The sequence below is a fragment of the Apodemus sylvaticus genome, chromosome 6, assembly GCF_947179515.1.
Source record: "Apodemus sylvaticus chromosome 6, mApoSyl1.1, whole genome shotgun sequence".
NCBI classification, from domain to species: domain Eukaryota; kingdom Metazoa; phylum Chordata; class Mammalia; order Rodentia; family Muridae; genus Apodemus; species Apodemus sylvaticus.
The window spans coordinates 39,175,896-39,202,502 of record NC_067477.1 but is presented as its reverse complement, the minus strand read 5'-3'; the positions used below and the strand labels follow the sequence as shown (position 1 = coordinate 39,202,502).

Sequence of the window (26,607 nt, the reverse complement as noted above, 5' to 3'; positions counted from 1 at the left end):
CATCTTTTAAAGAATATTCTATCAATGGAATCACATAGTATGATTGAGGGTCAAGATTTTCATTCACCATAATTCGCTTGAGATTCTCCCCAGTTTCAGTGTATACCAGTAGTTTATTTCTCCCAATTGCTGTTACTGTGACTTTAACCATTAAAACCCCAACATGATACCCAGACCCGATTACAAGTCCTTTGAGATATGAACCGCAAGGATCTCTTGCTCTACAAGAGAAAATACCATTTCATTTGTTTCTTTATCTCTTGGTTTACATGTGATGTGGGCGAGGTGGGACACATGGCAAGTTTTCCTCGCTCCATTCAAATCCTCCCTAGGTTCCTCTGCTCATTCACCCCCAGGTCAGTTGGGTTGCAGTTTCCTTTAGCTCCAACTGATGGCTCCTTCTCTGTCTCCCTACTCCTCTCCTCCCCCAGGAGCACATCTACAAGCTGATGAAGAGTGACAGCTACGCCCGCTTCCTCCGGTCCAATGCTTACCAAGATCTATTGCTGGCCAAGAAGAAGGTATCTTGGGAAGGGCAAGTTCGCCTTTCTTAGCACTGTCGACTCTCGCTGCTGCTTGCTGCTGGTGTGAAATGGGAATATTATCCCTTGGGTTTTATTTATTTTTCCTTTCTTCTCTCCCCTCTTCTGTCTGCTACCCTCCAATCGTAAACAGTGAGGAAAGTTACTGTTCCAGCCTTCTCCCTCACCCCCACTGATACCCGGATGTAGCTGCCCACCTCAATGTCCCCCAAACTTTGTCTACCTGTTTTGCCAGTAGTGAGAGGAGTGTGACCAGATATCATTGCCACAGTAACTCAACCCCAGAATGTCAGGTTGGCAGTGACCCAAGCAAATCTCCTAGGATACCAGAGAGACTTTCAATGACAGTTTCATCCAGTCATTCTCAACAGTCCTTCCCTCTTTAACCAGACTAGAAAGGGAGCAAAGGAATCCAGTCCTGTCCTGGGAAAGAAAGTCTTATAGGTGTTAAGGGGACTTTCAACTATCCGAATAATCACCAAGATTGGCCATGGGTCTCTCTGTGCCATGCTGTTGCCTCTAAAGTTTTTCCTGGTTCTTTAAAGTAGGAAGTAATTACATTCCAACCACTTCCCCCTCTTCCACTTGGAATTAAATCATGGCTCTTATAGCCCTTGGAGTCTTGGTTCACAGAGCCCCAAAGCCCTCAGCATGCAGGTGGTAAGGGTGCCTGGAACAGAGACAAATTTAGCAAGATTTCTGGTGAGAAGGAATGCAGAATGGTACCTGGGAAAGGGAAAGACAAGAGAGGGCTTGTGAGTCTGGAGAGCCTGCCAGGCCTCTGTCCACTTCAGCTTCAACCTGAAGTCCCTGTGTGGTTAAATGCGGCTCAATTTGCTCCAGATTCTACCACTTCCAATTTCACTGTGTGCACAAGTGCGCATGTGCGTGCGCGCGCGCACACACACACACACACACACACACACACACACACCTTTCTTCTTCCCACCAGATTTTCCCTGTCCCCAAGCATGCACTTGCCCACCCACAGACTTTCTGTCAGTTGCCTCTCAGCCTCACACCCTTCTCTGTGTATTGGCAACTGTACTTTGTGTTTGCCTGTCTGCCTATCTAAGTTGGTGCCATGTAACTCCAGTGTCCTGAAGAGCATTTAAATCCACCTTCCTTTTCTTACACAACCCTCAGAAGAGCCCCAAGACTCGGGAAAGATGAAAGAAGTTCTAGAAGGTCTATTATCAAAAGTTGAGCTCTGGTGGTTCCAAAGCCCCTCCTTGGAGTATAGACACTGGGTTAGAGAATGTGAAAACTACTCTTTTGCCAATTCCCTTGTTGGAGGATGGGTTCTAGTAGAGGGAGGCTGAGGTGTACACACAAAGCGAGTCTGGTACCCAGTATTTAAGCATGGGAAACAAAGATCAAGGTCATAGACTTGGAGTACTTATATCCCCGATCTCACGGGAGAACTTCAAACAAAGCATTTCTTATTTCTTGAGGCTCAAGCCCCCTAAATTGACCATATCTGGGGGACATTTAAGGTTCTAACAGTTTCACCAATCTGTGACTACCTATGTAAACTTTTGGGTTAAAAGCATTTCATCTCCCCATGATGTGCACAAATGGAAGATTCACCCCAATCCAGGAAGTGGGCTGAACCAGCTGAGTTAGCAGGTTCTCCCAAGATAGCAAAACCTTCCGGAGATCAGTGGAGTTGGGGAAGGAATTAACACTGTTTCTATTCCTGCACAAAATCATGACCAAGAAGCAAGTTGGGGAGGAAATTGTTTATTGAGCTTATACTTCCACATTGTAGTTCATCACTAAAGGAAGTCAGGACTGGAACTCAAGCAGGTCAGGAAGCAGGAGCTGATGCAGAGGCCATGGAGGGGTGTTTCTTACTGGCTTGCTTCTCCTGGCTTGCTCAGTTTTCTTTCGTATAGAACCCAAGACTACCAGCCCAGGGATGGCACCACCCACAAGGGGCCCTCCCCCCTTGATCACTGAGAAAAATGCCCCACAGCTGGATCTCATGGAGGCACTTCCCCAACCGAAGCTCCTTTCTCTGTGGTAACTCCACCCTGTGTCAAGTTGACACACAAACCCAGCCAGTCCAAACCTCTTCCTGAGAAAAGTTACAAATGAAGTTCATCGCAGTTCTCCCTGAGCCCTCCGATCAAGGGATGCTCTTACAGCAGAAAGCCGGAACACCGGCTGATCTCTTCAATACTGGTACTTTCCCATCCATGTCTTCCTGAGAGTCTCTGGGCATCAGATTTGATACTGAACACCTTCAGGAAGGCCCAGACCATCTTCTGATTCCAGTGGTGCTTATCCTGTGACAGCAATACCCAGTTTATAAAAGGATTCGTGAGATTTCCACCCTCCAGTCACAGAGGTAGAGTAAGAATTGGCCTCTCCTTTTGGCTGAGAGCCATGCCTGGTCAAGTCTAGAAGCTCAGCCTTCAGTTGTGTCTTCCCTGACTCGTCCTCTTTTTATCTCTATCTTCAGAGGAGAGGGTAGCTGCTCTGGAAAATTAGATTCTAAGGGTGGGAGAATCTGGATTTCGATGGACAGTGACGTTGCAGCAATGCTGGGATTCCTCAGCAGCTCAAGGGAGACCCAACTGTACAGCTAGGGAATAAGGATGGAAGCTCCTGAAGTCTAGACACAGTAGCTGCCATCTGGTACCTTTAGGGTGAGAGCTAAGCTGTGCCACCTCCGTAGCAGAGCGGGTAATGTGCCAGACATAGATCCCACAGGCCAAATACGAGATGAAAGCCCAACGTGTCATCTGTCTTGTGTTTTCCTTCTGCAACTTCATATCTGTCTTTCCGGAGCTGACTGAGTCAGGAGGGGGCATGGGTGGATGCCAAGGACGGCTGCCTTTGCCAGACCCCCCTGCTTCTAGCACATTCCAGACCCACAGACACCTAGCTGCTTCTTCAGTTCCCGAGTTGCAAGTATTTGCTCTGTATGTACGTGTGGGGGGTGGGGTGGGGGAGGTTGAGAACCTGTGTCCACGCTATTGTGTGTGCCCTCTGAATTTCCAAGCCTTGGGCTCAGGACCTGAAACAGAACTCTAGGTTAAACTAGCAGGTATTTGGAATAAAATTCTATTCTTTCCAGGTAGGAAACTTGGGGAGAGGATTAGGCTCACACACCTCTTTTCCTCCTGAGGCCTATAGAACATTCCAGGCTTTTGCATTCTCTTGCCTCTGCTCTGTCAATTATAACAGTTACCCAGTGAGTCTCCTGAGGGTCTTGGAATGCACCCTGCATATGGCTTAGAAGTGACACCACTTTTGGGAACCAAGAGAGTATTTTCTACTCAGAACACAGCTTGTCCTTTCCTCGGGCCTCAGAGCCTCTGTCACTGCAAAGAACTTGAGTAGACTCTCCTTGCTCTCAGGACACAGAAAATCATGAGGAAGTCACTGAAGTTAGCAAATGTTCCTCTAAGCAGAAAGAAAAAAATTCCAAGAGAGAAAACAGACTCTGACCCACTCGCAGATGAATCCAAGGACTTCACTTCTCCTTGGTGGCTGCTTCCGGACATGCAGTCAGCATCCCTCCACCACCACATGCAGACAACCCTCAGAGCTAGTCTGTTCTATGTCACCACTTGGAGTCCCATATGGCTGCCCAGGGACCTCCTGGCCACAGCCTCTCAGGCTCCCACTCAGAGCACAGCTGAGAGAGATCACCCTGAAGCAACCAAGGAAGAAGGAACCTATAGAAAGCAAAGGCTCTGTGGTACCACCCATGGCCCTTTAAGAAGCCCATCCCCGCCCGCCCTTCCTTCCCCTCACCTGGGCTCCAGAGAGGCAGGCAGTGTGGTTCTCCTGGGCTGTTTTCTGACTCTCCCATTGGCTCTGCCAATAGTTCTGGCCGCTTCTCTTTTCCCATTTTGCCGCATTTGGCTTTTGTGTTTTGTTCTTTAGCTGTGGCTGCTGCTGTTTAGAAATCACATGTAAGCTGAAGAATTTTTTTCCCTGTATTTTTCTCCCTATCCTTTTTTTTTCTCCCCCTAAAGCCAGAAAGTGAGCAAGGTCGTAGAACTTCCCTAGAAAAGTTCACCCGCAGTGTGGTAAGTTCAGCTGGTTTTCTGCCCTCCATGTTTCTTTTGCTTTTGGTTTTACAAGTCTTTGCCCCTCCTTTTTGGTTGTGATCTTCTTTGGGGTGGGAGGGGGTCCAGTGCTTCCCCTCCCCCCCACTCACCCCTTTTCTTTTGCAAGTGTCTGCAGCTTCTCTTCCAGGGATGGAATTGCAAAAAGAGCAAGCAGCCCCCCTCTGCAGAAGGTTCACAGCTCAAGGCCCAGCGAGGAGCCCAGCCATGGGTGGAACCCTGCGGCTGCTTTTCAAGGCTCTGAGGAGGAAGGGACCTTCCTGCTCCTGAGGCTGGGCCATCTGTGCATCTTCTACACAGCCTGGGGAGAAGGCCATGAAACAAACGCTGAACCAAATTGGCTGAGAATTATCATTCATTTAAACAAAAGAAAGAAGGAAAGAAAGAAAGAAAATCCAAATTTCCCTCTGTGAACCCCGACAGTAGTTGTGCTAGTGTGGGTCGTGAGCTGCTGTTGCTGCTGTGTAGACGGCTTTTGCTGTGTGCAGATAGCAACTGTGCTGCATGGGTTGGGGCAATGTGGTCTAGCTGGTATGTGTGTGTCAGTAGCCTCTGCATGAGCCACAGCCCTTCAGGTCCCTTGTCAGTCTCATTTTTAATAGTGTGACCTAGAGAGGAAGATAGATGGTGAGTCCCATAGCTGTACCAAGTACTTCCCAGGCCCAAGGTTTTATAAATCTCCTCAGTCCCTAATTCTGACAATGAGTAAAAACTGGATACAGGGTCACTGTCCCTGCAGGGAATTGGTCTTTCCACTTTATACACTAGCTTAGAGACCCTGGGGCTCACACAGTGACACAAATCAAGGCCATGTAAGAGCAGTCCATGAGATCCCTATGGTATCTATACCATAAGATTCTATACCATGACCCCTCATAGCATAGGGCAAAACCACCTCCCCTTTCTGAGCCTAAGGCTTGATATACACTGACTGGTCTAGAAGGAACCACTGAACTCTTGGGACCCTGCCTGTCTTGTTAATGTCAAACTAGCAGCAACCAAGACAGCAGTTGAGAGAGCACATAGAACTGGCCACCTCCCCCTTCCCAAAGAGTGGGGCCTACTGGTGCAAACTTGCCTTGTTTCTCCACCTCTGTCCAAGGGCAAAGTCCTTGTATAACATGACTACTGTATCATTAGTACCATTGAATTCTTTTTAAATAGTCTAAGAAATCCTGGGTTGAAAGCCACCTGGACATTTTTCTGTCATAGCAGGATGCATTCTAATGGCCTTTAAATGTGATTTTTGAATTCACCAAATGTATACATCACAACACCTCAGGGAGATGGCAATTAAAAAATAGATACTCCTCTCCTTCTTCATAGGTTTTCTCACAAGAGAAACCAGAAAATGCAGACTGTGAGACCTGTTGGCCCCTTGTCCTAACAGCTGGTCTGCCATGGTCCTGTGGTCATGAAGGTGCACTGTCAGAGGCCAGGTCTATGGGACCTCTTCTGCACCACAATTGCTTTATAGAAAGTGGTGTGGGGGAGGTCTTCCGACATTGAGCTGAGCCCTAGCTGCTATAGATGGAGGAGGCTTAGAATTGAGTTGACAAGTTAAGAGCATGCTGTAGAGGACACTGGGACTCTCAGGTGCAAATTGAGAAAACAAGAGAGTTTCCTTTGTGGGAAAACTAAGCTCTGGCAGCCCTGTGGATGTTCCTCCAGTAGACTGTGGGGACTGAAGTATAAGAGAGGAAGGCCTGGTACTTGGATAAGATGAGCAAACATATTCAGGTTGCCTTCCATGAGAAGTGGGTGTTGGGATGAGGAGCGGTGGTCTCAATGAAGCTTCAAGGAGCATCAATTGATGCCCCTCCTCAGAAGTACTGTTGGCTTGGTGGATCTCTAAGGTCTGTTAACACAAGCCGCACAAGAAAGCACCCTCCCCTCCATACATTTGCCATGCCTTGTAGATGGAGAAATGCTGTTGGGAAGCAGAAAAGTAGCCCAAGCACCTGAGAGTTAGGCATTTATGGACCAAAGGTTCAAAGTCTTAAAAACAATTCGCTGAGTATCTTTCCTGAAGGGAAGGCTCTACTAGGTGGTGATTCAGGCTTCCTGGTTACATGATGGCCATGGATTGCCATTGGCCCGTCCATGTTCCTTGTGTACTATGAGCAACACCCCGACCCCACAGGTGGAGCTAAGTCTAGGAACATGGTCATGGCTGTAGAGATATCAACTGTCTCATAAGGCTACTCAAACTCGGAGCCCAAGAATTCAGTCTCAACATCCCAGTATTTTAATCAAACATAACCAGCCAACCAATATAACGTGCAATTTGGTATCTGTTTCTGAACATGACTGACAGACAGGAAGCATTCAACTTCTCCAAAAGAAGATTTACTCATGTTTTCTGTGCTGTACACTCACCACTAACAAAGTAAAGGGCTGGTTCAGTATCATTCCCATGCCACTGATCAATGAATAGACTGTCCATAGTCATTGCTGATAGAGAACTGGTAGGGGAAAGCAAGGCAGTTCACTAATAAGGGCATGGGATTGACTGCCATTGAGAATTAATCAATGGTCAGAGGGTTTTATTCAAGCAGCTGAATAGCCTAGTCAGATGGAGTCTTGACAGGACTGGAATTCTCCCCTGAAGCATGGCAATGGTCTTTTGTTCCTTGACAAAGGAATGACATCCTCAGAGAGAAGCTGTCCATTCTCTCCAAACCTAAGGGCATACCATGACATGGAGGGACTGCCTGCTGAAAGTCAAAGACATCGCTTCCATGGGAGTAGTTGAGCATGTCATTGAGGTGTGTAAGAGGGTTTTAGAGAGCAGAGGGGGCTGGCCATCCACAGAAGCAGTGCTGGGAGGGCTTCCCTCCCTCCAGTGAAGTTTCATTTTAAGTCACCTGAGACTTTAATGTACCAGAAAAATAAAATATGGAGGGTATCATGCCAAACATCATGTTATCTGGCAGACTGGAACTAGAGAGCTTACCTCAAACTCTGCTTATCTGCTGGCAAAGGCCCAGGTTCAGAATCAAATGTGAATGAAAGTTTTCAGTGGGCTGCAGCTAATCCATATGTACTTTAACTTGGGATGGAAAGCAGGACTCTCTCTCTGGTGAGCCCAGCTGCATGGTACCGCTCCAGGTACCATAGTCAGCCACATGGTACCCCTCCATCCATTGAAATCACAGGTTTTGGTCATCTCAGCTTCCACTTGACTCTCAGATACCCCTGTATAGTTAATTACCCATTAACTATACAGGGTTATAAGTAAGCAGTGGCCCTAACTTCTATATCTATCTATATCTATCTATAGATAGGTCTATAATGCATAGCAGCTTTCTAAGGCTTTCAAACATGGGCTCAGGCCAAAGGGAAAGTCTGGAATCCAAGAACTAGCCATAAAAGGTGGAAGGTGCTGAGAGACCAAAGAAGGCACAGACAAACCCAAGATTGCCCAGAACACAGTATATTAGGAACTTAGTGTCAGAAGCATGCTCTGGGCAGCAGGAAGATGAGAGAGTCCACACTCCAAGGTAAGGGGCATGTATGCCAAACCAGGCAAAAATGGGCCTTGGCTAGGTCCCTGGGTTTCCCCAACCATTCTTAATGTGTCCTGTATCAACTGAGAACCAGTCCAGGTGGCAGTGGCCAGCATGAATGCTTGGTTGACTATCTTTGTCTTAAAGTTTTTATTATTTTGTTTTATTTATTTTATTAATGGGGTGTGGGGAAGTGTGAGTGTAGGTGTCCAAGCAGTCCAAAGAAGAGGGCTAGATCCCTTGAACTCAGAGACACAGATGGTTGTAAGCCATCAGATGCTGGTACTGGGGACTAAACTCAAGTCCTCTATAAGAACAGTACACAGGCTTAAGTCCCTTTCTGAACTCAACACAACGTTCTCTTGTCTTTCTAAGCCCCCTCCTTTCCTCAATGGCTACAATATTCGAAATCCATATTAGGAAATAACCCAGTGATCCTTGTGGGCTGCCACTTTTGAGTCACCTTCTACACAGTCCTCTGGTGGGAAGCCATGGAGGAGAAGATTGTCTCCAAAGAAGGACTATTCTCCACTGCTTAGTTCCTGCTAGCCTGCCAGACTCTTCCTGGTTTTTGTGGTTAAGAGATAGAAGGGAGGAGGAATGGGTGGACAGAACTGAAAGTCTCTCATCAGTTTTGTGTTCTCTCTCTCTCTCTCTCTCTCTCTCTCTCTCTCTCTCTCTCTCTCTCTCATCTACTTAGTGCTTACACTGAGAGCTGACATCAGGCTGGGGCCTCCTCTGGGCATGACTCTGGCAGAGGCTCAGGGGCTTCTGAGAAGGTAGAACCAGGGAGAGGAAACAAAGATGCCTCACCGAGGAGCAGTAACAATGTCATACTCTCTTTTGGATGGCAGCTGAAGCCATCTGGTGTGAACTCTGAGCTGGGGAGGAGAAAATCCCTTGTCCCAGTAGCAGGAAAGGCATCCCAAAGTATGATGGCATTTAAATTAAGAGAAATGATAGCCCCAGTGTGGCTAGACCTTCCCCATTAAAGCTCCAGCGAACCCTTGGGAGTTCTATCAGCTCTGGTTCTGGACTGTAAAGACAGAAAACAGGTACCTGGGCAGAGGATGCTCCAGAGAAGAGAGGAGAGGAGCGGGTTTCTACACACCCCAGGAGATATGGAGAGGCCAGAGGTTGTCTTTGCTGTGGTAGTCCGTAAACTCCAGCAGGAAGGGCTGGAAGCAGAGGGCTCCTTGGCACACGACCAGTGGCATCTCTGCTCTGGGCTTTCCATTCCTTTTGTGCTGTCTGCCAAGATATGCAGGGTTGGGTGGAGGAAATCAGATGGAGATGAAGCTCAGGGAGCCAGCTGTCACTCCTCAGTCCCCTCCCTCCTCAACAGAAATCTAGAGAGAACCTTCTGGAAGCAAGACTCAGCACCTCACTGGGCTCTGCTCGACATGACTCCAGCTCCAGACCAGAATTAGAAAGCTGGAGCTTTCAAGAAGGTTTGGGGAAGCAGAATAACTGACCTGGTGGCAATACCTTCCTCTCCCAGGGTTGTTTCCTAATCCCTCTGTCTCAGCTTTTCCTAAGCAATAGCCTGATAGAATGAGTCTTCGAACATTTAGACTCAGCAGAGTCCCAGAAGGCCTAGACCTTAGAAAACCTTTTCAGATCTCCAGCTAGAGACGGTTGGCTGAAACATCTTACATGGGAATGGCTTTGATGGTGAACAGTCTTAGGTCCTTTTGAAACCATTGTGTTTCAGATGTTAGAGGCAGCCTCTACCATCTATCCAACCATAGGGATGCCCCAACTAGAGACTCGTATCCTATTATGTAGGTAGGGAAGAGTGAAGGCCTGCCACCCTAGAGCAGCGTCACTGTCACCTGGGATTCCCCAGTGCAGCATAGCTAATGCCTAGCTGTGTGATCCCCTGCAAATAACTAGCCCTCTCTGAGACCTATTACCCTCTTCCCCATCTTGCCTGTATAATAGTTTGAACTGGTTAATCTCTAGCACTCCTGTCCAGCTGGGAATGTTCTGCAGGTATGTGCTTCTCTCCATGCTGAGACTTCCTGAGAAAGAGGAGCCGCCATTTTGCCCCCAAAGCTACCTAATTCAGACATATCTGCTAGCCGTGGAGGTTGAGGGATAAACGGTGAGTATAATGGAGTCAGGAGTACTGGCAGACATAAGCGGCAGGGCTGAAGCCGTAGGATCCCTGACTTACAGGGCAGGCCCTTCCACAAGCCAGGGCTCACTCCTGCACTGAGTATCTGGAGGGCAGAGAGAGGTCACAGAGAACAAGGAGTGCTGCCATCTTGCCTTACCAGCTCAGCAGTCCCACCCTTCCGCTCAGGAGGTCCAGTGGCAAATGTCAGAGGTTGTCCAGGTCAGCTGCTGCTGCTGAATCCAGGCAACATGTGCTACAGGACAAAGAATGACCATCTGGGAGTCATTAATGACACCCCGACACCCTGAGCTACAACACTTTCTGCTTCACTTGGAGACCCTGGGCCCGACACTGAACACTCTTAGAGATGAGTAAGAGGCTTTGGGAGACAATGATGTCGCAGTTACAGTCAGTACCAGGCAGCACCTGCTCTAGTCTCTGTCCTCTTTCTATTCTGGCCCATGGGGATTGTGGTAAAGCATACTGTCTATAGCTATAAAAATGAGAATATAGAAGTCTGATTTTCATAAACTATAAACCACAAAGCATCCAAACCAGCCTGGAAGGCATGGAAGACACCCCAGTGAACCTATCTCCACATCAGGGTCTGGGGGCAAGGAGGGGTTTATGTTGTTTTGCTCTGTCCTATTTTGTCTTTAAATTGAATTTCATTGTCATTTTGGGGAGATTAGTCATCCCTAGCCCCTGCCACCAGAACCCCAATTGTTACAACTAATGATTCAATCTGACAGCTGGAATCCTCCAAAAATGCCCTGGCTCCCAGCACCTATTCAGAGAAGAATCCTGTAGGACACTGGACTGAGAAAGTCTCTGGGATGGCTACTCCCTGCCTCCCCTCGACCCCTACACCACTGTTCTTGCCTTTCCAAGACCCCAGAGTGCCATGCAGTCAACTGAAAATCCAAGTCCTCTGAGGCAGAAGGGCTCAGCTGTGTGTTTACAGCAGCTGATTTCGATCCAGATCTCATCCTTGCCAGTCTCCCGGAGAGGCAGGCTGGGGGCAGACCATGTGTATGTGCCAGGCAGGAATCTATTTTGGGAGGTGACCTGAGCCCTTTGCCATCCTGCTGCCTCCTGGCCACCCCCCATCCTGCTAGAAGGCAATCTCACTTTAGCAGTGGATGGTGGGGTTGTGCGATTTCAGCCTGTGTCTTGTCACCGTGTAGCCAACTCTGGCATGTGTCCTCGTGCAGCCACATGGGGAATTCCTGGGCTGCCATCTGTCCAGTGAGCAGGCAAAGGGTAAAGGTGAGTCAGGACCCTGCACAGCAGGAGAGACGGGCCACTCAAGAGACTGCACATGCCTCTTCAGGGAACAAATCTGCCCCAATGCTGCCAGCAGGGCAGAGCAGAGAGCCACATCCAGGCATTACCAAGCTGACAGGCCCTGGAAAGAGGACAAGACTTGCTAGGTCAAGGTCAAGGAGACACAATTCTATCTGTTATCAAAACCGGAGCATTGAAAGAGAAGCAGGGTGCTTAAGTTCACAGGACTGACAGTAAGACCCGCAGGTCTTCTTCCCCAATCCCTCAAAGTGAACCACTGTGAAAACAAGGTGGTAGGTACTTCCCTTCATCGAAGCAGTGAGAGAATTTCCCAGGTTGCAATAGAGTTAAGAAAGCACAGTGTCCTAGAAGGAAGGCACACCTATGATGTATACATTGTAGAACAGGCTATAGGGCGCTGCTTACAAACAGATGGCTGGCTGCCTGTGATACTGAAGGAGAGGGGAGCAAGCTCAACCCAGAGGGACTTTCAGTGCTGAGGTGTTTTTCCTAAAGCTAAGGAGAGAAGGGTGCTTGAAGAGTTACAGGGCAGCTGTCTATTGGGGAGGAAAATGAGATAGGATCCAAACAGCAGCGGGTCTTCCACACCCCTTCATCACAGCCAAGTCCTTGTGGCCTTAGCAACTACAGCACAGTCCCACACAGGAACAGGCATCACTGGCTTAACATTTGGCAGAAACACTCCATTCTTCTTTTCCTGGGTGACTGTAATAACAGCAATCCTACTACAGGAAAAAATTAAGAGAAAAATAAACTATTATTGGTGATATTCCACCCCAAAGATTGAAAGTCCTATCTAGCCCTGCCCATTTCTCCCACCCTCTATGATTGTCATTTCTAGCTTGAGGTTGTCATATCAGCAATGGAGGAGGTCAAAAGGCCTTGAGGGATTCTCCCTGCCTTGCGTTGCTCTGGGCATCTTCATTCTAACCTTCTGTATCTTGTCCAAGGTTTTGATAAGCCAGAAGAAATTCAGGAGAGAAAGGATCTGTGAAGGTTATGTCAAAGGAGACAGAAGTAGATAAAGATGCTTGGCCTCAAGCAAACCTGATGTTCATCTTTGTTTCCCAGAATAAATGAACCCATCTTAATGTTCCCAAAGGGTAAAGCAGAACAGGTGGAGAGAAGACATGGGGAGGGCCACTCTGCTGGAGAGTATTCTGACAGCAGCAACTTGCCAGCCATGGGGCAAGCCTCACTGAGAGCACTTAGAAACGCCATGGTCAGGAACCTTGCAGAGGAGCTTTCTGTGCTAAATTCCAAAATGTCTTCCAACTGGGATTCTGGACTGCACTAAGTCCTTCTTAAGGGATCTTGCCATGTTTAATTAAGTGGTCTACAGGATGTGGGAAATATGAGTGAGGTATAAGGAGGGAGTTTGCTGAGACTATTGGAGAAGAGGGATCCAGGAATCTGCCATGGGAAAATAATAAGTAAACAGTGACACACAGGAAGCAAGGGAAACTCAAGAGACTTTCTGCACTGCACACATCAGCTGTGCCTCTCTCCTTCCCTGACCTTGACCATTTGCTGCTGCTGCTGCTGCTGCTGCTGCTGCTGCTGCTGCTTCTGCTGCTGCTGCAGCTGAGCCTTGGGCAACAGGCCTCTCTTCCCTGAATGCCTAAGAGGAGGTTAGCCAGAGAAGGACACAGGCACTCGTTGACATAGGTGGCTGGGCACGGTGTAGAGCATTGAGCATCCTGGCCTTAGGTCGGAAAAGGCATGTCTTGCCACAATTCCCACCAGGATGGGTATTTTGTTGAAAGCAGAAAAGAAATTCATCTTTTACCCATTGTTGTGGCAGATTCCAGGTAATGAAGCTAATGCCTCAAATGTTCCCAGGGGCTTCATAGCAGAAAAGGAGTGCCCTCCCTGTACACTCTGCCTAGGGGACTTGTCTTAGACTGGGCTCTGAGGAAGGAAGGGCTTTCGTGTCACATTCTTTTCAGCTGTCCTAAAAGCCACCCTTATTGCAGATGACACTCCCTCCTCTCTGGGGCTCCACCAGGGCCTGCTTTCAACTCATCCTGAGATTGTGTAATTATGGTGATTACAGCTCATGGCTTTTTCCCTCTCTTCATCTTTGCTTTCAAATTCATCGAGGCCTCTCATTAAACATGGCGATCCTGGTAAAGTCAGCAAAGTTTTAACAAGATTTTATTTTTTTTAAACATGGAAGAAAACTCAGAGTTGGTGGTTGCTAGGTTCTGGATTTATCCATGTGCCTCTGACCTTCATCTCTTTCACAAAGAGTAGGCTCTCATAGAACCTCCATGTCTTATGGGACACACGAACTGTCCAACAAGACACAAAAACACAACCTTGCTATCTATAGTAAAAGTAGCAGGCAGAATTTTCCCTGTAGGTTCCAGAGTATCCATAAACAAAGCAACCATTATCCGATGTGGGTGATCATGACCAGAGGTCATATACTCCATGGAGGTTTTCTTGCTAATGATACAGAGATTCAGGCTCCGTCATTTGCTTGTCCTTAATCATAGCTTTCTTGACTAATTCCTAGGTCCGTAGGACATCATGAGAAAGACCACCAATGAGTATCAGTTGGGTGGTGGCCACCATGGTAGCCCCGCCCTGCCCTTCAGGAGCTTCCTCTAGGGTTATCGTCAGGTTTCCCTTATGGCTATTCTCTCCAGCGACAACAAGGACTGCCGGGTTCAGTGCATCTTGCCAGCAGGAGTGTATCTTTGAGTAGCCTTTGCCTGGCACCTCTCACCTGGCTTCTCTGAATCTTCTAGCCTGCACCTGCTCCTAGCCAGTCACCCCAGTTTGTGTCCCTAACCAGGCAGTGGAACTGTGTTGTAACTAAGTTGTACCAACTACCTAGAATTGAATGTCAAAAGCTTGGCTTCAACATGTCCCCACTTTCATCGTCATCCCTACCACAGATGACCTGCTTGTTTCTCTCCCCTGAGAGCCATGCATCCCTTTAGAGATCACAGGAATTCAGAAAAGAAAGTGAGTCCAAAGCATGAAGCCAAAATGGAATCCCCACTCATCCTGATACTGGTGTAAGGGCCTGGATAAGTCCCTCATGGGCTTGAGGGGTAAAACAAACCCTGCCTCACAGAGCAGAGGTCAGCATTACATGAGAATAGAATTAGCGAGAGCTGCTATTTCCTGAGAATTCATGGTGCCAACCACATGACGCTGGGCATAGCTTGGGATGGACACTGGTTCTCCTCCAACTCTACCCCTGACTTGTATGACCATGGGAAGATCCTCTGAGCCTCAGTTTCCTCCACCATAAAGGAGAGAAAATAATAAATGGAAAGGTATGACATTTACATACTGTTGGCAACCTACATGTTTGACAACCATTTGGTATTATTTTTCATGAAACATATCCTTAGTTCTCCATTTACCACCTTATGTCATTTGCAACAGAGCTCTGTGAGATAGGTGTCTCTGTATTGACTTTATAGTGTGATGCTATGCGCAGATACATTTACTACAACGGTAATACAACTCAGCGTATGGGAGCCATTATTCCTGGCCTCCTTTAAACTTAACTCAGCTCCTCTGCTTTGCTGGGGAATGGAGAGGGTCTATGGTGCCCAAGAGGCCAGTCTCTGGCATGTGACCTATTTCTTATAGTTCTTCGGGGTTTCCCATGAAGACTTGGGGCTATGAGTCTCAACACAAGAGCAAGAAGTGGGAAGGGCCAAGGTAAAAATGTTGTCTGTGTTGCCAAGACTTGACCTCTGGGCTTCCACGGAGACCCAGGATTTTAAGATGCCTCCTTATTCCAGACAAAGACCAGGACTGGCTTTGTCTACAGAAGCCTATAAAGCCCATTCTGCCCAGCATAACCCTCATGCCACAGAGTCACATTTCCGGGACAACTCACCTCTCAGCTGTTTGCCTGCCTGGAGCCATCCAGAACAACACAACCTCACCAAGGCCAGTTGTTCCATCTGCCAGATAAACAGAGGTTTCTATTTTTTAAGCACTTATTACACAGCAAGGCTCTTGAAAGACTCAGAAGCAAGTGGCAGGGAATGCTCTCAAACATCTCCATAAACCAGGTCCCTGGGGTGTGGGCTCCTACTGCTTGAAGCATTGGAAGAAACAGGGGTGACACAAATGGAGTTTCCTGAGGAGAATTTGGAGTGTGTGTGGTGTGGTGTGGTGTGGTGTGTGTGTGTGTGTGTGTGTGTGTGTGCATAAAGGCAAACACTTCAGGTTTGCACTGTTGTCAAAGGTTGGCATGGCTGGGAGCTGATATAAAAATCTCTACCATTAACCTCTTAGCTGCTTATGTATCGTGCATGAGATGCTTATGGGAATGTCTGCCCTGTGAACATGCACATATGTGTACACGGCTGTATATACCTGTGCATAGGTGTGTGCACAGGTGCATGTGCATCCTTTTTGATACACACTGAGGTGTTCAGTATATGGCTCATGTGTCACCGTATGCTGCAGGCTTGCATGTGCCTGTGCATGGACTGCATGCCTGTCATGGCTGTATATGTGTCTGGGCAGGGGCGCCTCTAAAGCCACAGGTCTTCACAGTTTCAGCTGGATAAGTTATTCTTCACTTCCCTTCCCCCAAACACAATTGCCTAGTGCTGCTGGCGCAGAGTCAGAATGGCCGCCGCGTTTCACCCCCGAGGTGGCTTCCTTCCAGCAGTGGGTGAGTGATCCCAGTGACTGTACTCTCTCTAACCTTGGGGATCCTTCTGCATAGACAGTGTTCCCCAATCCAGCAGAGATGATCTGTCTATCTGTCCGTCTGTTTGCCCACTGCTCCTATTTTTGTGTATTGATCCTACAGACAGACAGTGGCACACATTTCTTGGTATTCCTGTTTTTGGCATCCAGGGTTTTTTTTCTTCCTAAGAAACAAGGAGTTGAGCATCCCAGAGATGTTGCCAACATGAATCCTTTGTCCTGGATTGTCCTAGGTATGGGTCCTTATAGTTCATGTCTCAGGGTACCCACTTCCTAACAGCATTGTAGATATTTCCAAACCCAATCACAGTACTCTTAGGTTCCCTCTCCCAGATAAAGCTTTCAGAACCTGTCTTTTGCAAGCCCAGAGCTGAAGCCTCAGGAAAGCCCAAACCCTCATATCCTCATATGAGAAAAGAGTCTGCAGGGAAAGACAAGTAGAAAGGTTCTTTGAAGCTAGGAATTTCAATGGTCCAAGGTCCTATCCAGGTGAGTCCTGACAAGACCACTTAGCCTGTTCCTTGTCAGGGTTAGAATGCCCAGGTGCCTATCTCATAAAATGCTGAACTGCAGCCAAGGAAAGAAAGCAGAGAGGAAAGAAAAGTGAACTGCCTTCTCTTCATATGCCTCCGACACATGAACACACATCGGCGTTCATGAAGTATTCTGCTTTGGGTGGGCCGAAGAGGGAAAGGGGCAAATCAAGAAGTTGGCTTCTTTCCCAATCGGCTCTGACTTAGCAGATATCATAGTTAGGGACACCAGCCAATGAATGTGTGTTTACAGGAGAAAAGTGTCTTTAGGTAGCTGGCGTCAAAGTCTTCCCAGATCCTCTGAAGAATCTCATAGTGCCAAGCTAGTGACTTCTGCTGACCTGTCTATAATATCAAATCATTAAGCTTCCCCTGCATGTGCCCTGGAGTTGCAGTTAAAGGTTACTTGAACTTCCCTGTTGAAAAGGAGCATCCAGTTGCTGCCAATAGCCACATAGCCATGTCTCTGTTTTCTTGAGTCTTTGGCCTTTGCCTAATTTGGAGTAAGCCAGAGCTTAGATCCCTGTGCACACTGAGAGAGGAGAAGAAGAAAAAAGCATGAGGCAGACATTGTCCAGGCCTCAGGCAGGTATGCTACTGAGGGACTTTGCAAGCAAAATGCCCTCTCATCTCCCAAGATCATCAAGAAGTTCTTGCAAGCTGAGAATGGAAAGGGCAGGTTGCTCCACTGGAGTGAGGGGCAGAGACCAAAGGCTCTCCCTGGAGTCTTGGTTGGGGGAGCAGTTTCCACTGCAAAGGAGGTAGAGCAGCAGGGGAGATGGAAATCCACAACTTGGAAAGAAGGCCAGGGAGTCCATGTCTGGGCATTCTGCCATCGGGCCAGGGCTCAACTATTGGGCCCTCATTGTCCCTGGCATCCTTTCCTGGTTCCAGATTAGACTCTATGCAGCTGGAGGGACATGGAAGAAGGTCTCCTGTGACTCATTGACAGTCAAGGGTCAGCTCTACAAGTGCAAAACCATCCTAAGTGATGGTTTTGATGAGAGGCAGAAACCAGAGTCCATGAACACCATTCAAGGAGAGTTCCAGACTCTGTCAGGGATAATCCCAACCTGGGCAGCAGGTCTATGATGTCATGAAATCGGGTCGTTTCTAAAGGAAGCAAGTTGACTTTGCCTGATCCATCTCAGAAAAGTCAATATCACATCTGCTTCTGTTATTCTTGAGGTCTCTACAGGAGCACTCAACACAGAGATGGCTTCCTCTGTGTGTCCAGTCACCACTGCTACAAATCTGTATGTATCAAATCATACAGATATACCTTTGTGATGTACCATCTAATAAAATACTCAAATAGAAAGAGTATTTTAAAACAAATTAAAATGCCCTTCAACCCCAGAGAGCGTTCCAAAAGCTCAGTGTTAGCCTTGGTTAGCCCCCAGGAATGGTCTCACCATGGGGCTCCTACCTGCCTGACTCTCTGTGGTAGGGTGGAACATTCCAGAAATGCCCTCTTCCTTCTGGCGCCACTCTGTCTGGCTCCACCGTGGATGCCGCCCAGGCTGACCTTAGTACATCCCATTGTCTGTACATTCTATTTCTTCAGCCCCACTTTGTTTACAAAGTCAGAACAAGCTGAGAAAAGATGGGGAGTTGAAGATGCTTTGAAGTTATTCTAAGTACAGCTCCTTCTATCTCCATCCCATGCCAGAGTTTCTCAGACACTTGAACCATCTCAAGAAGTAGGTCTCTCTCTCTCCCAGTATACTTTCAAATCTTGTCGGGAAAGGAGATGCCATGGGATTCCTCATACTTCCTATCCGAATCGATCCCTTTTGCCTTACTCATGCAGTGGGAGGGAGGACCCCAGGAGTTCTGATGCCCAGGGAAAGAAAGACCTGATGAAGTTAGACAGACCCTCTGCTACTTCCCCTCCCCTGAGCCTGTAATTCTATATATGTCCATCTCACATAACTGTGAGAATCATCAACTCATAGATGACCTTCACAGCCCTTGAAAGGACAGCCCATCTCTGAGTGATATGCCTAATCCAGCAAAACACTACTTTTCATTAGCAAGGATGAAAAATGCCTGGGTGTCACACCAAGGGGTTCAGCTGGGATCAATGGAAGCTAGAAATAGCGCCCCAAATTAGTCCTGCCCAGAGGAATCTGACTTTCTCCCAGGTGGGAGGAGGGAGCAGTCAGTTTCTAGAAAGGCAAAGATGGACCCAGAAACTAACAAAGAATCAGGAGTGGAAACTCCCAGGCAGTGGTGAGACAGCAGGGTTCTTCCCCCCCCCCCTCTAATCTTATTTCTTACGGTTTCTCCCTTGAATTGTGATTGCATATGATAAAACGCATAGATATGAAATACAGGGTTCAATGAATTTGACAAATGCATACTCCCATTTAACCTACAACCCATCACCCTACGACGTCCCTCATGCTCTCCCCCTCAGTGCCACTCCCCTTTCCTGGAGCAGACAAACCCCACGTACAGCCTAGATGTTTGATTTGATATACTCTGCAGGCTTCTAACTTCAGTCTTAGAGCAACTGAGAAAATCAGCCAGGGAATTCTATCAACTAAAGTGTCCATATTCCCTTATATACAAAGGGCTTCTCCTACTTTAAGACCCCAGGTATTTGCCCTGCTGTCCCTAGTATGCCCTCTGACCCCCAGGGATTCCCATGAGCCACTGTTCTCCTCTCAACCAATGAGTTTCTTAGCCCCAGTCTCCCAGGTAAGTAAATGGCAAAAAGTCTCAGTCACAGGGTCATGCATGCTTTGTTGGTTACTATGTAGAGGTGCGATGCCCAGAGCCTGGCATGTCCAGCAGCATGTTGGTTCTTCCTCCAGCATTGCACAAAAGACAGCTAGCTATGCCTTTTGTGTATTTTTCTTTCAGAAACAAAGGATCCCGTAACACCTTCTACCAGGTTTCTAGCCATCTCGAAGGTCACAGAGCTGAAATCATCCATTGGGGACAGGGAGCTGAATGTATGGGTGTTTGTAAACCAAGCATTGAGTCCCTGGTCTGATAAATTTAAGCACCCCAAGTTCTCCTGGGTTATACTTTTGCCAAGTGTGTGGAAGGTGACAGGTGCTTTGTGTGCAAAGCTTTGGTGTCTCTGGAATGTACCTTCTGCAGTTCAGTTCTTAATCACTGTACATTTTCCTCATTTGGACAAAGGCTGCCTGCTAATAGCATTTCAAACATTCTCTGCTGCTTCGCTCAGCTACGCCAAGGCCGCAGGCTGAGCTGGCTGCTATTCTCTGGCACCACAACCCAATCCCTACTGACCGGAACTGAGGCACATCACACGTTCACCCCGAAATGCTGCTGCCTCTGTAACTCTACAAGTGCCAAGCATGAGCCAACTCACCACTCCCCTTCCTTCAGAATCATCCCTGCTGTGTCAGAGATGGGGAAAAAAAGGAGAGGGAGGAGAGACCCCTAGAGGGTTCAGGAGGGGGCTCTCTGGGTAGAGCAAGTGCCCGAAGCAGCCTGCAAGCCCACTGGGCATAGCCTCTGGGACGGCTCACCTCAGAACAGACAGCTTCGCCTCTAGGATTTCACTTTGATCCCTGAACACCACAGGAGTCTCTGCTCTTCAGAAGGCAGGCTGCTGCTGAGCCCGGGGATCTCATGATTTCTCTCCCCCCCCCCCCCATAGCTCCTGGCCAGGCATCCAGCCCTGCCTGCTTCCTGTGTGATTAACTTCCTTGCAGCCAATAGACCAGCCTCGCTCACTCGGGTGATGGTGTGGTGGGTGGAGTGCAGCTATACCATCTCAGCTGAGCAGAGTTTTTTCCAAGCCATCCCAAGCCCTCCTGACTTCCATCTTTAGCATCAAAACTGGCATTTGGTAAATGTGTGAGCTCAGCAGTAAGAGAGGGACAAAACGCCACACACTACCACCTGGATGCTGAAAGGCAGGTACTGATCCCAGGAGCAGCTCCTGGGCTGGTTAGCTATCAGCTTTATCCCTGAAGTTGCCAGAGATGAAGAGATGTGGGAAGAAGGGGGGGGGCTGCCATTTGCACACTGGCCACAGGTCCTTGGAGTCAGAACTATGAAGCTGAGTTCTGGCAGGAAGAGATTAATTATCGCCTCCAAATCCAGCCAGGCTCTTTCTCTAGGGCTGGAAAAGGTGAAGGGTGGGGGTGCCTCAGGGTTAAAATTACTCAGAACAATCCAAGAAAAAAAATCTCTAGCCTGCCTCAATACACAGCCCCACTGCAGCCAAAATGACCCCTCTAATAAAGATGGAAGTATTATAAGGGTTTGGACAACTGGTAAACCTTACCTTCTTTGTCTTTGAGTTCTTAACACTCATTTTTTTCTGGATTTAGTGGTTTGGTGTTTTTTTTTATATATATATATATATGTTTTTTTGGGTTTTGGGGATTTGGTTTTTTCGAGACAGGGTTTCTCTGTGTAGCCCTGGCTGTCCTGGAACTCACTCTGTAGACCAGGCTAGCCTCGAACTTAGAAATCTGCCTGCCTCTGCCTCCCAGAGTGCTGGGATTACAGGCGTGCTACCACTACCACTGGGCTGGTCTGGTGGTTTTTTGTTCCACATGTGTTTTGTATAGCAACACAGGCACAGTATACATCATACAATGTTTAATTTGTGGCCCTGTAGAGGGAAAGAGGAAGGGAAGGAAGGGAAGCCAGATTAAGTGAGTGGTCATTGTAGCTGACCTTTCCCGTAACAAACAAAGGTGACAGGAAGTGATAGTGTCATCCCAGAGGACACTTAGGCTCACCTTTTTCCAGAAAAGGAGTCTATACTCAATCCTATGGTTCTGAGAAGGCACATTCCCAAATGAGTCAACAGGAACACAAATGCTCCCTGCTCCATGTGAGAAAGGGTACCCTGGAGAGTGAGAGTCAGGCTGGAAACAAGGCTTTAGAAGCTTGAGTCTGTCTTCTAAGGGCACTATGGTACTGTCCTGGCTGTAAAATACCTGACTGTCCTTTTAGAGATTCTCAGGATGACATAGGATAGACATAGGATAGACATAAGATGGCTATGTGCATAGCATACTTACCACACAAGCATGAGACGCTGAGTTTGACACCCAGTACCTATGTAAAAAGCTGGACATGCTTATAATGCCAGCATCAGGGATGGACAGAGGTGGATCCCTGGTGCTCATGGCCAGCCAGCCTAGGCTACTGAGGTGAGTTCTAGGCCAATAAGAAACCATGTCTCAAAAATTGAGATGGACAAGTGCCTTCTCAGGAAAGACACCTGAGGTTGTCCCTCTGAACTCCACATATACTTACATGTGTATGCACAGACACACACACACACCCACACACACACACACCACCGACATATAGGAACTCTTCCAAGATTTTTTAAAGCTGATCGAAAAATCTTTAGCCTAGTATAAACATAGGTTGCTGCAGGCTGAGTTTAGTGTATCTGAAGACTGAGATAAGGTTGTTGATAGGAAAGACTGTGTGGTGTGGTGTGTGTGTGTATGTGTGTGTGTGTGTGTGTGTGTGTGTTTGCATTTGTAATTATTTTTAAGATAAGGGAGAAATGAAGGAAAGGAAAGAGAAAAGAAGATGATGGGGAATAAATACAGACTTAATGACAGCTTCTGTGGCAATTCCATTTCTGGACAAGCCTTTATCCACGCCATTGGCCATTTCAGCTAGGCTGACTGTCCCTCCATAGAGAGCTAAGCTGGATGACACACAGCCGTGCACCCTGCCAGCTCTAAGCTCTTATTCGTTTATTAGCTCTACTCATTATCCTTCAATTCATCAATCAGCAGGTCTATTGAGTACCCTACTAGGCTTCACCAACCAGATCAATTTTTTTTAATTACTTCCAGCTTACATGCAGTCGTACCCAATAAACAAAATGAGCCCCCACACCCCCACTTGGAAATTAGTGTGAAGAACGGCCGGCCTGTGCATTCTCCCTGCCAAACATCACAGCCCATGCCAATGGGGGATCATCTGCTGCCCTCTAGATGGTGACAGGTGTCACTGACCCACTGTCAATAGCAGGATGGGCTTTGAATGTTTTCCCAGATGTGCTGATTAATCTGTGGGGGTCCAGCCACACTCTTCCCTGAGACCCATGTCCTATAATAGGAATGACTCTCTAAAGGGGTGTGTAGAGGACAAGTAGAAACCATGTCAAAGAGTGGGAATGACCAGGCCTCACTCATCCTTGTGCTTCCTCCTGCTGTCCCAGGTCATTGGCTCCTCAACCACTCCTCCAGAGCATACAGATAACTAGACTGTCCGGGACCTCTGGCCCTCATGGACCAGGCCTCACGGTCCTGTTTGTTCTTTGATTCTGAGAATAACGGTTACATAGGATTTAAGTAGAGTTCACAGTCTTCCCAGCTCAGAGCTATCATGCTTGGTACTGCTGGTGGGGAATCAGGAACATCAAAGGCAGCAGGATTACAGTTCCCTGGCACCTCTGGGGGTTGCAGAGAATACTGAAGGCCCCATTTGTTCACAGTCACAGCACCTCCTAGAGTCCCCAAATCCTCTGTGTTGAACCTTCATTTCAAATAGGAGTCATGGTTGTCAGAATTCCCTTGACTAATTAATTCCTTAATTTCTAGTCACCCAGCTCTGTGGTGATCATCTATTTGTGTCAACTATTCCTGACTCAGACTTCCCCAGTCTACCTTTTCCTTACACACTAGAGTAAAATCAAGTTGAAGGGCAGCCCACAGGCAGTAAAGGATCTGAGGTGTTTTAATAACTAGGCTTTGGTATGTAAAACTTCCATACCCCAGTAAGAGCACGAGCCACACACACACACACTCCCTTAACCTGCCCTAAGTCCTGTTTTTCTCAGTTGTCCCTAACTGGGGCTTCTACCCATAGAGATCCCAATCTACAAGGTCAGCTGGGATGGGTGGTTGATCTTTTGGCCAGATTGACTCCTAAAACAATTAATTCAGCTGTTTGGCTCTCTGTCTCTGTTCCTCTGTGTGTCTGCACACCTGTGTGTGGTCTCTGTCGGTTCTCTCTGCAGGGAAAGTCACTGGCGGGCAAGCGCCTTACGGGCCTGATGCAGTCCTCCTGACCACCCCGACCCCAGGCCCAGGGCCCGGGCCTGCAGAGCACCCGGGCAGGCGACGCTCCACATCCAACGACAGAGCTTCCTTGCGGGGAGATTTGGTCACTGTGAAGGAGAAAGAGTGAGGGTCACGGAGGGCACTGGTGGGAAGATGCGGTGGATGGATGGGGAGACCAGAGAGAAACAGTCCACAGTGCTGGGCCAGCCGGAGAGGTTCTGCTTATAGCCTCTCTCTTGTACAGCCATGCACCAATGCTTATTCTCAACAAGGGTCCATTTTTAACATGGCCAGAGGATGTCTCATGGGGTTCCTGTCTGACTATCATTCAAAATGTTAACCTCACCTGTCCAGTCATCTGGGGAATCATGCTTTTCAGCAAACTTCAGAGGGACCCCGGGCACATAGTATTAAGTATCACCTCCCTACTACTCTCTCTAATGCACTGACATCACTCACTGCCACTTGTTCCTGCTCCCCCTCCCCCACTGGTGGCCATCCAGGTTTGCTGGGTGGGTGACAGATGCTGCTTTCACATAAAATGTCAAAAGCCACATCTTCAGCCCCAATGACCCTTCAAGTTCTCTCCACCCTTTTGTGGGACCATATTTTAAATAAGTCTCCATGGGTGTGATAGCGACCCCCGGTTCCCATCAAATGTCCAAGGGTCCAGAGCTTGAAGAGGTTCCCAGTACAGATAACGGAGTGTGTTGTTTAGCCACTGAAGGTTCGGGTGATAATCTTTTAAAAATATTATTACTTCCTGTCTTCTGATTTTGCCCCATGCACCTCAGCTTGTTCCTTTGTATTTTACTCACAATAAACATGACCATGAACTCAGGGGCCATTGGGCTTCTCCCCACTGGTAGCCCAAGATGGAAGTTTCTGGAGGTGAATGGATTGTAGTGCTGGCACATGGTGGTGGTATCCTACCAGGCCTGACCAGACTCTCATTGGTTTAGGACTCAGTTATTCCTGAAATTTAAACACAATATGTAATGACAGGTCCTAGCCAGAGCCACAGAATTCCCTTTCCAACCTCCGTCTGAAGACCCCACCAAAGCACCCTATTAGATGTAGTCAGTCATCTAGGAAAAAGCAAAATGCGCTAGAGCCTGCAAAAGATCTTGTTTGTTCTTCCGGTGTGTCAGAATAACCATTTGCCAACCTGGTTGTGAAGTCTTGCACCTAAAGTGCCACATACATGTCCCGAATGAACACACAGGCGGTGCTTGGCAAATGGTGACTGTACGCTCATTGTCATTGTTACTGTGATCACCAGATGCCCTCAAACACAGATGTATTAGGCAACATGTTTTTAAATTCAAACATGTTCTTCCGCACACACCTGCCCTGCCAACACCTGTTGGCCCCTCCTTTGATCTGTATATGGCCATAGGTGAAAACTCCCTCTTGGGAGTATATAAACAGGGAAGGAAAAGGAAGGAAGAAAGGAAGGAAGGAAGGAAGGAAGGAAGGAAGGAAGGAAGGAAGGAAGGAAGGAAGGAAGGAAGGAAGGAAGGGAGGGAGGGAGGAAGGCAGGCAAACATTGCTTATGCAAGCAAATTTACCAGCTGGTGACCCAAGGTCCAAGAGCTTGTTCTGTCTCAACCTTCTGGATGTATCATGTGACCCATCTGCCCAGCCCCCACCTGCAAAGCTTGTCTATGTCTGTTTCTACACAACCTCAGATTCACAAGCCTCTTGTTGGTCCCTCATGGAGAATCCTCCATCTAAAATTCTTGGCCAGCACATCTGTTTCCAGGTCAGTTCATCTCTCCTTGAGGTAATGGTGGAAAACAGAGAGTGTCCCCAGAGGTGACAGCAAGCACCCAGACTCTTGCCAGCTGCTCCCACTGGCCTTGGCAAACATAAGTAGCTACGTGAGTAGTGAGTGGGAGAATAGAAGCCACAGCCCAAGTTATGGGGTCTTCTGGTCCTTTCCCTCTAGCTCCACTTAAAATAAATAAAACAACCACAAAATCCCTCTATGTAGAACCCTCCAGTTTCAGCACAAAATTGTAGCCCAAGTTCCTCTCCATCCAACATTGCACAAAGGAAACTTCTCTACCAAGGGTGCCCCAGGCTGTGCTGACACTAAGGCATCTCATATTCTCAAACAATGGTTACATCCGTGCCCTCGGTGACACAGGACAAGGATTCTGGCTGTGCCCTGCCTTCTTTGGACTACAGAACACATTCTAAGCCAGGCTGCAACCTGGGTAGGACAGACTTCCTGGCCATGGCTTCTGCGTCCTTTACTGTACCGTGCCCTAATTCTGGTCTGCTGTTTTTGCCCTGTGCTGACTTGATAATTGGCCTCACTCTGGAGGTCCCTGCAAGGCCCACTCAGAGCCAGGTATACTCTAGTTCTGAGATGGAACAGGAGGAGAGCTTCTAAACACTCCCAGGGGACAGAGAAGCAGACAGGACAGTCGGCAGGTTCCATAGAGCTAAGGACAGACAGACAGACACTCTAGACATGGATTCAAGTGGAGAGCAAAAGGCTCTCACCCCCACCTCACTACAGGGGGTAAGTGCAGGCATGTGGCCACTGTGTGTGCCTCAGTAGATCAGGCAAGTTGAGAAAACAAAGAACAAGGTTGTCCCACCCACGTTGACCAGCCCAAGTCAGTTCGACACGCAAGATTATAATGCAAAGATTTGAAAAATTGGGCCTCAGCCAGCTTCCCTTTGACCTGGTACACACAGACAAAATCTAGATACTTGATAATCATTCCTCAGCAAAGCAGACTCCTCTGCTGTGTTCTGCCCCCCTGAA

The 26,607-nt window shown here is 47.9% G+C and overlaps 1 protein-coding gene across 8 annotated transcripts in view; it reads left to right on the top strand.

Annotated features, from left to right (window-relative positions):
• Rgs6 (regulator of G protein signaling 6) overlaps positions 1–24,706 on the top strand; it is a 560,849-nt gene extending 536,143 nt beyond the window's left edge. For 2 of the 8 annotated variants that reach the window (XM_052185517.1, XM_052185518.1), the window contains exons 16-18: positions 432–521; positions 4,535–4,588; positions 4,758–8,823. In XM_052185517.1, the coding sequence (XP_052041477.1) occupies positions 432–521; positions 4,535–4,588; positions 4,758–4,871 (258 nt within the window). In that variant the 3' untranslated portion in view covers positions 4,872–8,823. Of the gene's footprint in view, positions 1–431; positions 522–4,534; positions 4,589–4,757; positions 8,824–16,156; positions 16,224–23,782 lie in introns of those variants that run through there. The other 6 variants (XM_052185525.1, XM_052185521.1, XM_052185519.1 and 3 more) reach the window with 6 other exon arrangements.
• The last annotated feature ends 1,901 nt before the right edge of the window (positions 24,707–26,607 follow it).